General features: G+C 58.1%; 1 protein-coding gene across 1 annotated transcript in view; it reads left to right on the top strand.

Annotated features, from left to right (window-relative positions):
* The first annotated feature begins 3233 nt into the window (after positions 1-3233).
* MYT1 (myelin transcription factor 1) overlaps positions 3234-10480 on the top strand; it is a 71600-nt gene continuing 64353 nt past the window's right edge. Inside the window, exon 1 of the mRNA XM_012654636.1 lies at positions 3234-3279. Coding sequence (XP_012510090.1) covers positions 3255-3279 — 25 coding nt within the window. The 5' untranslated portion in view covers positions 3234-3254. The remainder of the gene's footprint in view (positions 3280-10480) is intronic.

Here is a 10480-nt window from a genome sequence, read left to right as displayed (position 1 = left end):
GAGGTGGCTCTGGCTCTGGGGGCGCTGGGTCCGTGCTGCTCCAGCCTGCGAGGGCTGGGCTGTCTGGAGCGTGCCCTGGGGTCCAGGGCAAGGTGTGGCTGTGGGTCCCTGGGCAGAGCTGTTGGGCCTGGCCCGGTTCCGGCCCGCTGACCAGCTGGGCAGTTAGAGGGGGAGCAGGGCCCGGGCTCTGCAGGCTCCGTGGCCAGAGTCCCCTGTGCTGTCCTGGTGAGTGTGATCTGAAGCACCTGCCCAGGGACCCCTCTGCCATCCAGCCCCTCCCATGGGGGACGTTTCTCCCGTGTGGCCAGGCCGGCGTCCCTGCTGCCTCTGGACCTCGGCCTGCGGCGGGGCCTTCCTGCTCCCCCAGCTCCGTGCCGGGCGCTGCAGGGCCTGACGCTCAGGTGAGGGTCTTTCCCTCCATGGGCCGTGCTGGGTGCCCTCCCCACGCGCCCGTCTTGACATTTGCGGGCCTCGCTCCGTCCACCGATGAGCGGACTCCTCCAGCTCAGCCTGCCATGGCAACCGCCCGCGGTCGCTCTCCGTCCAGGCGCCTGGTGGCTTTATCTCCGAGGCCATCTGTTCTGGGAGCACAATTCCAAAGCCATTTAAACAGAGCCTGGAGCAGTGCAAGGCGCTAAGCCCTCCGTCCTCACACGTGTGTGCACACGCTCACGCGCACACGCAGATGCCGGGGGAGCCAGGCAGGGACGGACAGGCCCTCCCTGAGCCTGTCCCGGGAAGCCCCGGTGGTCGGTCAGTCTGTCGCTGCACAGTGTGGGGACTGTGTCCGCCGTTGTCTCTCCTCTGTCCCCACGTCCTTTGTTTCCTTTCCTGCCTGTGCGTGCCTGTCCGTGTTTAATCCCCTCGACCCCGGCCTCCAGCCACTCCCGCCGGTGTGCCTCTGGTCTTTGCCCTTTGTCCCTCCATCCCTGCCTCTCCTCCCAACTCTGCCTTGCGCCCTTGACCTCCTTTCTGTCCGGGCAGGACCCAGCCCTCAGGGGCTTTCTGGCCCCGGCCTCCCCTCCCAGGTTCTGTCCCTCACTGCCCACCTGGCCTGCTCCGGGCTCACCTGTCTCCTTCGCCTCAGCGTGGCCCGGCCACGGGTGTGTGTACTTTGGGACGCTGCTCTCGGCTCCCTGGGCCCGCCCGCACCCGGGGTGCTGTGCCTCTCGTTGCCCCCAGACCCACCCTTCAGGCCACATGGCCGTAGGCAGCTGCGCCTCACCTGACACCCCTCCCCCAACAAGACCGTGGGCAGGCGCAGTGTCCTGGGCCACCTCGCTTCTTCCCAGCAGGCCTGGCCAGGCTCGCTGTCCCGTGTTCAGCGCCCCTGCCCTGCGGCCCCTGAGACCCCACTTGTCCAGGTGTTTCTCACACGACGGTTACGAGGCTGGTGGGCCCTACTAAAAGGAAGCAGCACACGTTTCCTGGATTCTCACTAGTTTTTCTTTAAATAATCAATTTTGATTAACTCGGTCCAAGGGATGCATGTTCCCCACGGGAGGGAGTCCACTCAGGTGAGCACACGGGAGCTGCACAGGCTGCCGGGGGCAGGGCTGTGGGGGTGGGAGGCCATCCCTCGGCAGGCGTCCGCGCCACCTTTGCCGGCTCTGACTGGCGTCCCTGTTGCCCTCATTTGACAGATCAGGAAACCGAGTCACAGAGAGGTTGGAAACTGTCCCAGGTTGCTGCTGTCTGATACAGATGTCTTCGCTGGGGGAAAGACAGAACCCCGTGGACAGCACCTTCCACCCACAGCGTCTGGCCCCTTCCCCTGTTCCCTCCAATTCTCCTCCTGCTCCCCCTTCCCCTCCTGCACCTCCTTCCCCTCCTGTACCCCCTTCCCCTCCTATACCACTTTCCCCTCCTGCTCCCCCTTCCTCTCCTCCTCCCCTTCCCCTCCTGCATCCCTTTTCCCTCCCTACCCCAGGTTTCCCCTCCTGACCGGTTTGCTCCTCTCTCCTTCTTCCTGGGCCCTCACCTGCCTCTCAGCGTATCCATCCCTCACAGCTGTCTCCTCCAAAGGGGACGATTCCCCTTTCAGTTCCAGCCCAGTCTCTGCCCAAGCCTCAGCTGTACCCGTGGTGTGGTGAGTGGCAGGCTCTCAGACACGACGCAGTAACCTCGATTCCCACGCACCTGCCCTTCTCTCAGCCTCCCTCCCAGGAGCCCCCCACTTGTGGCCCTGTGTCTGTCCCCGCATGTGCAGACCTCAGCTGCCTGGACCTGCCCCCAGGTGTACCCCAGCTTGGGCGACCCATGGCCTCCTGCTTCTCCCTTGGACGCCCCCTGAGCATCCATTGCTACCTCGGCAGAGGCCTCACTGCGGATGTGGACGCTGAACAGTTTGCTGCAGGTGCACGGCTGTGAGGGCGGCCAGGGGTCCCTGCCTCCCCCAGATGCTGCCCAGGATGGAAGTCACCGGCCTGGACTCCACCACAGGATGGGAGAAGCCACACTTCGTCCAGGCCTCCACCCATCAGGGAGAGACCCCTGCAGCGCTGAGGACCAGGAGGTGACTCCGAGCTGCCTGGGGGTGAGTGGGGGCTTCCCCCAACACGGGGGAGCTGAGAGAGGGGCAGCCATGCTCACGGGTGTGGTCAAGTTCATTGTTCCAAAGGGTCTCAGTGGGCAGCGAAGGGTCCTGGACTCGGATGAGGCAGGAGGAACCATCCCAGAAAGGGCCTCCCCAGCTCCCCTCACTCCTGCCCCTCCACCCCTCCGGATGGAGCTGCTGGAAGGCCCGACTCCCCCCAGCACCCCCCCTCTGCTCGCCCAATCTGCCCCTCCCCTCTGCCTCCCCCATGTCTGTTCCTGACTGGTGGATCAGCCGCAGCTGAGGGGCCTCAGGGGCCTGCCCTCTCGGTAGCAGTGACTGGGCTGGGGAGAGGCCAGGACTGAGCCACCCCAACGTTCCTGACCCGTCTCACACCCGGTTCCAGGCCTGACTGGGCTGGCATCCCCTCCCGCCTCACTGCTGTGCATCAGTTCGGGGGCGGGGCTGCGTCTTTGCCTCCCCTCCCCGGCCCCGCCCCGCAGGGGGCATTGTCTGGGGCGAGGCCCATTGTGCGGGGAAGGAAGCCTGGTTGGCAGGCGAGGGGACATTGGCTGTGATTATCTGTCCCTGGTCTTGATTGGCTGGGTGCGGAGGGGGTTCCCCCGGGCCCTGGGACACAAGTTTGTACGGCAACTTTTTCCAGCACGAAGTGACATGTGTCCAGGCCCCGGAGAGAAGGTGCACCTCCCTGGCCAGGATGGCTTTCTGCGGGATCGTCCTGGGTGCGTACCACCCCAGCCCCCGCACCCTCCCCGCCTGCTCACATGTTTCTGCTGAGATGCCAAAGGGACTAATTAGCGGTGCGTGTCCTCCCACCAGTGCTCAGTGCTCTTTTCTGGGCAGCTGAGGAGGTGACAGACACATGGTCCCTCCCGAACACAGCCAGGGCCCTTTGGGGAGGGGCCGCCTCCCCTTCCGGCGGGTCCTGCGCTTGCAGAAGTTCTGACGGCTCAGAGCCGGGGAGGGCGGTGGGCAGGGTGTCTGCAGGTGCCAGCCAGACCTCTGAGTTAATTTACCTGCCCTCAGGTCTGCCCGGCCGGCCAGTGCAGCCAGCGGGTGTCAGGAGACGCTGGCCCAGGCGGTGAGGCCCTGCGAGGAGGTGGGTGGAGAGAGTGTGTCTGTGACAGATGTCCCCCTGGGGCTTTGGCCAGGCTGCTGCTCCTTGTGTCCTCATCACAGGCAAAGCTACTGCGTGTGAGCGCGCACGTGTGCGTGAGTCTCACACGCCGGTTGCCAAGTGTTTGTGAGTTTCTGCGTGAGTGTGAGACAGACACACAGAGTCAGCCCAGAGTGTGGGTGAGAGGGGCTCCCGGTTTTGTTCGCTCCATCTGCCAGGGCCGGCCTGGGGCAGCGCCCCCGCCCTCAGCTGTCCTATACAATATTAATGCTAACCATCTCGTGGCACACAACGGCCCTAATTGTCGTCTGCAGCATTAAGGCAGGCGCCCATCTGCGGGGAAGCTTTCAGAAGGAAACAAGAAAACCCTCACCCCCAGCTGGTCACCGGAGAAGGTGGTGCCAATTACAGACGCAGAAAGTTTAGACCAAAATTACTTGAAAGAGTTTTTATGAAGCAAATGAACTGACACTTGGAATGTCTGTGTGCAGATTTGCACAAGTAATTACACTTTATTTGAAATGATCTTACCAGCTAAGCGATCATTAAGCCCGCTTCCCCAGCTCACACAAAGCACTTTCTTAGGGAGCACCGCTGCGGCCGCGAGTTCAGTTTCAGTTTAGTTTTGCAAATCTCCCTTTTTCCTCCCGTGAGGATTCTGAGAACCCACCAGACAGGAGTTGTTTCACTGTAGCTCTTCCCAAACTTGGTATTAAAGGTTGGCACGCGACTTCCCCGATTTTTATGAAATAGAACCTACAGGAATAGCGTGCTCCATGCTCAGTGTGGAAAAGAAAATATTTTATGATTTTTAAAAATCCTGATAAATGTTCACCCCATGTAAGAAAAAAAGTTTTAGATTATACCTTTCTGTTGTCACTTCCAAGTACGGATGTGTTGGGGTCGGGAGCCTTGGGCTTGGAATCGCCTCTCTCAGCCTGGAGTTTACCGACTGCTGGTTGCCCCCAGGAACCCAGAGTCTTCCGAGCGCCCAGAACAAAGGCCGAGGCGTGCGGGGAGAGCGCTGTCCAAAGTGCTGATCAGACCTCGGGTCCTCCCGCCGCTCAGGCTCCTTCCCTGGGCAGAAGGGAAGTGGCAAAGCCGAGAAACCGGCCGGCAAACTCCTCCTCTGCCCTGCTCTTTTCCTGTGACTCCCCTTTGTTCTCTTGATGGTGTCAGCTAAAGATTTTGAACCTTCACTCACCAAAACCCATCGTCCGAAACTGCTCTTGCGGCTTTAAAATCTCCCAGTGGGAGCTGCCAGGGCTCATTCTAAGTTTCAAGCACTTTCTGGATGTCCCTCCCCCAGCGGCCCCAGGTAGGGTCTCCGCGGTTCCCAGAGCTACACACCGTGGTCGTCCACAGGGGAATGTGAAACGCTGAGAACTTAAGTTTGTGCAGATACGATTTCTACTACCTGAAAAAATTATCGTGCCTCGTGAGGTCCTTGTGTGGCACATACTGATTTCTCTGTCGTCACCCCCATGCTGGTGTTGTTTCTTACGTTCGACCAGCACGCATCTGAATTAATAGCTGTCGGGAAACACTGGGTGTTGTGGGGAATAAGGCTGATTCAGCACCGGCCCTCTCTCGATTCTATCTCCATCCTGAACAATGGCCTGCAAGGCCCCCTGAGCCTGCAGCCTGCCGATAAGAGTTTAATAGAATTTCTGAATGCCGGAGGTTTGGGATGGAAAATATCCCAGCGCTCACCGCGTGTCCAGAGGAGATAGAAATGGCTTTTCAGGAGTGCTCTCAGCTGAATGTGTCCTTTTATGCTAATGGATATGAGTTTATGAAAGAATAAAAAAACCGGTAGGCAGTCATTGTAGGAGCCTCGAACTGTTCTCATTTGGCTAATTAATATTTCATCCTCAGTTTGACCAGTGCAGGCTTGCATTCATTTCCTTCTGCTCAATCTAAATGATCGCCCTGCGTGCATTTTGTGTTTTATTTGTTGAGAATAATGTGTGTGTATAAAAATCTAACATACTTGCTTTCGGGATGAAGCTCATAGGTTTATATGTAATGTGCAGAGCATGAACTGTGTGTTAAAATGATCTACTAATATTTTCAAAACATGTTCTCTTAGAGAAAGCTAAATGTTTTAGTTCTGTCTCATTCACACTTTTGGTGGCCTGAGTCCTTTCGTGCTAATTGAGGTGAGGGTATTTTTTCCTGCATAATTTACCAAGAAATGATATTTAGTGTCTGTTGAAATCTCTGCGCTGAACTTCTGAGACGTGAGTGTCCTGGTTCTCCAGCTGGCCTGTGATGGTCTTTGCAGGTATCCGAAATTCAGTTTTCATACTTGTCTCACAGTGCAGTTTCTAACATCCTGATGTGACAAGAGACAATTGTTTGCCTGATTTATCAGGACAAGAAGGGGATTTGGATAGCAAGCGAGAGCACCCTGGCTCTTGTGTAGCCTACTGAGGAAATTCCTATCTTTATCCCCGAATGTGGAAAAAATCACAGACTGGCGGATGAGGAAGCACACGGCCAGGTTGCACGGAGTGGGCGGGCGCTTCCATTGTGTGTGTCGTGGGCTTCTCTCTTCTTGGTTTTCATTGGATAGCTTGTTTCAGGCAGTTTGAAACAGAGTTGGAAGAAGACAGAGCAGAAAACTTGAGCAATGTGCTTCCCTCTGGTTGGGACAAACTTGTGCTTTTGGGGACTGCGACGCCTGTGCCTCGGGGACCCCCGAGTTCTCTCTGGGATGGTTTTATTATTTTAAAAATTAAAACAAAGGGGGAGAGTGTGACAACGGAAAAATGTATTTTCCCGATCTATTCTTTGTGTGCCTGACTTTATTTTTTGGTCTGTAGCCATAGGTGCCTTTTATGCAGTTAAAAAAAAAACACATCCGTTTAAGTCACCGGTCCTTGAATATGCAGATGAGCCAACATGTAATATTCCCGGTTCACTCGAGTAATAAATTCTGCAGCCTGTTCTTTACGACGGTAGGTCATATTCCTAACCACCAATAAATATTGTAAAGTACTTTCGCCGTAGCCAGGCTAACCCAGGGCATCTGTCATTCCGGTCGCTGCTATTAGGAATTATTGGACTGAACCACTGGCAGAGGAAGCAGAGGGGGGTGAGCAGGCAGCTGTGATGCTCTCTGCCCTTTTGTGTGTCTCGCATTAAAGAAAAAACCTCAACGTGCTGAATATAGAGTACGAATCGGCGTGGGCAAGCGTGGGCACCTTCTGTTGGCTGAGGCTCAGAGCAGGGGACGGGCTCTGCCGGCTTGGGGCACCTCTCACCCCTAACTCAGCAGATCCATCTTTCTGATGCTATACTGTAAATTTATTTCACCTCAGAGAGTAAACAGATATATTGGCGCCCCAAGGGTTCATGGGTAGCGTATTTACAAAGGAGCCTCCTCCGCCAGCCCGTGCCACCGCTAATGAGAGCCGTCATTAAGTAAATGAGACGTCGCCTTTAGCTGGCTTAGGAGTTCGCACACTGAGGGGAGAAGATATTTAATTGAAACCCGCACACAGTCTCCCCCACATGTGACCGCTGCGAGGGAGGCAGCTGCCTTCCCTCTCCTCCCCCAAGTCCACCCTGCACCCCCCCATGTAAATTTCATGATTGCTTTCCGTGATGTCATTTTGAAAGAGGACAGACAATAGCTGTGGGGAAAGGTAAGTCAACGCAGTGTTCTTTTGCTGACAAAGGCGGGTATCCGATGCTCGGCTTTCCCCGGACAGACGGGGAGAGGGCGTGTGGCCGAGTTAATTTCTGAGATGAAGCTTTCCTTACGGGAAAAGCAGGTCTGGGGATGGCTTTTTAAAGCTGCTCTGGAGGACCGAGGCTTTCTTCTCCTCCCCGTCTGCCCGTGCGCCGCTTCCGTCCTGTTCCTCCGTCGCTCTGCGCCTCTCTGAGATCCAGGGGACATGTTGTGCGTCTGACAGGAGACACGGGGAGGGGGAGGGCGCATCACGCCGAGAAACTTTGTGCACAATTCTGGAAGAGGAACGCCGGACATGTCTGTAGCCGTGGGACCCAGTGGCTCCGTGCCTGGGGAGGCTGCTGGTGCCTGAAGCAGAAGCTCTCCCTGAAGCAGGGTCTTGGACGCTGGGATGCCTTGCGTGTGACCTGCGCCCGAGGTACCAGGTAGAGATGCTCACGTGAGCAGTTTGTCTTTGCGTGTCGTGTCTTTCTGAACTTGGGGGTGGATGTCTAGGGTGCGTGTGTCCGTGGGGGAGACGTGCAGAACCAAGGACCAGCCTCCTTCCCGGCTCCTTTCGCCTCACGTGGTCGTGGGTCGTGGAATATGGCTGTTTGTGGTGTTCGTGTGACTGGATTTGCATATTTGAAGCTAAAAATCAGCGTTGGCTAAAAAGCCAGTTTGAGCTTCGAACACCTGAACGCCGTCACCCGTAGCTCGGGCTGTGGACGTCGGCTCTACCCATTGAATTCAGTTTGTTCTTTATGAGCCGGGGAAATAAACAAGCACCCAGTGGCTTTTGTGTTTCGGCGGTGGGTCCTCACTGCTTGCTCTTTCTGAGTCACCGAGAGCTTTTCTTGTCTCAGCATCACCTTTGACATCATCGGCTGGTAAAGTTGGGTGTTTAATAACCGAACATCGGGGTGGAGGGCTGGTGGCCGCAAGTGGGTCTGGTCTTGGGGCACGGGCCGTGTGACTGCAAAGACGAGAATCACAGTGATGACTGTAATTATCCTTTTGGGGGAGAGAGGTGGGGAATTTTGTCCCGGCGGTTTAAGAACATCACGGAGAAACCTGAGGACGGCTCTGAGGCTAGTGTCTGAATGAACAAAAGGCAGAGGGTGCTGGGACAGACCTGGGGGCCCAGTGTGGTGCTGGGGGTACACTCCGGCTCTGTCTCCCCAGAGGTGCCGGCAGAGTCTGCCCCGACCTCGCTCTGGCCTGGGGAGTGGGGTGCTGCGTCCTCGCCCAGGACGTGGCCGTGTTCCCTGCACAAGAGCTCCCCCCGCCACTGGTTCTTGGCTGTGATTATCGCCTCCTTCCATATGGCCGGTTAATTGATGGTAAACAAAGAGTGGGAGAGCAGGGACCGGAGTCTTGCGCTGGCCGGCCAGGTGCACTGTCCCCTGGTCGGGGCTCACAGGGCAGTTTGTTTTCAAGGGGAAAGAGGCAGCCTCAGGAACTCTTCTGTCCTGTGCAGACTGAAGCTCCCACCGGCTCCCCCCTAGCGCCTGGGCTCCTGGGCCGCGCCGGACCTCACGTGGCGTTTGCTGATCCAGGAGGCTGCGCAGGAGTCACTGAGAGTCGGGCGTGGAGATCTTTCCATCCCGGAACAGCCTGGGCTCTGATCCCCTTGGACCACAGAGTCCCCGCGTGGGCCTAGAAGTTCACCTGGGGCAGAGGGCTGCTTCTGTCTAAAGTGCAACCCAGGGGGCCTGTGTGTGTGACCCTCAGGCATTGCCCACAGATCTGGAGGCAGCCCCAAATGCTTGGAGCCGGTGCTCTGGCCCTTCGTGGAAGATTCCAGCAAAGGCGGTGGTCACTCATGGCCCTGAATGCACCTGGTGCCCGAGGGGGAGAACCCACTCTTGGATGACCCCTTCTAGCCGCTGGGGCCGCACAGTTGCTCTGTCCTGGGGGTGAAAGCAGCCTCTACTTGACAGTCCTGGTAGTGTCCAGAGACGTCAGGTAGAGGCCGGCGGAGGGCGTGCTGGTGCACACGCTGGGCAGCTCCGGGCACCTTACTGCAGCCATGCTTGTTCTGGAGGCCGCCTAGGTGGTGGCTGGGCCTTGACCTGTCCCTGGCCGTGGTGGACACTGTCCCCAATGCCACCTGGAGCCCCTTCCCTCCCCCTCTGGCCGGGGGTCACCACACGTGCAGACGATGGCCTGGGTGGTGCTGTTTCCGGTGTAGGGCAGAGAAGTCCTGCACCACCCTGCGTCTGGGAGATGGCCGCCTTCCTGGTGCTGCCCACCTGGCGATGTCTGGACCTTTTGGGATGCTGGTTTGCAGGGCCCAGCCCTGGGCAGAGAGCAGGAGAGGTGCCAGCAGACTGACAAGTGCCTGAGGGGCACCCGGGGCCCCCAGAAGCTGTGTGGAGGCAGTGGGCCGAGCCCCGCTGGGTGGGCTTGGTGCGAAAGTCCCCTCTGGCAAAGAGCAGCAGGGAATGGAGTCGCCACGCTCCACCTGGGTTGGGGTGGAGGTGGGGCCAGGAGCAGCCGGAACACTTTGGTCAGCACTGGGCTTAGAGTGGGGGGGAGGGGCTGGCCCAGCGGGCGGAGCCGAGAGGTGGCTGTGAGGCTGGTGGGGCTGCCGGTGGTCACGTGATCCGGGAGCAGGCTGGGCACGGGATGCCGGCCAGACCCACACGTCACTCAGGCACCTCGGGAGGTGAGTGCTCTGCCCACCCCAGTCCTGGAAGACTCGACCGAGAGACCCCTTTCTGCTGACTTTCTTCTTGCAGAAAGCTGGGCAGGAGAGCCCAGCAGGTGCCTGGGCTGAGGGTCCCTTCTCTCCCCTCCCCCCGGCCCCTCCATCCTCCTCACCCTGGACCCTCCCTCTACTCTGTCCTGTGAACTCGCTTGGGAATAAACAGAAGTTAGTTGTCTGCAAATGTGATTTTAACAGGAATTTCGTGGTGTGTGTTTGCAGGAAGATGGTCTTCGGGAGCCAGCACCACTGGGTTAGTCAGACTGAAATGATGTCGCGTTTCCTGGAAGGGAAGAGAGCAGCTGCTTCTGCTCCCGCATGCCCTCGGTCCCCTGACCACCTGGGGCTGTCCCTGCTCCAGGGCAGCCCACCGCCCGGCCGAGCGTTTGCTGGGGGCTTAGGGTGGGACGTGCGTTC

Source organism: Propithecus coquereli, unplaced genomic scaffold (genome assembly GCF_000956105.1).
Source record: "Propithecus coquereli isolate 6110/MARCELLA unplaced genomic scaffold, Pcoq_1.0 Scaffold442, whole genome shotgun sequence".
NCBI classification, from domain to species: Eukaryota; Metazoa; Chordata; class Mammalia; order Primates; family Indriidae; genus Propithecus; species Propithecus coquereli.
The sequence above is the reverse complement of the archived record's forward strand: the minus strand, read 5'-3'. Positions and strand labels throughout refer to the sequence as shown.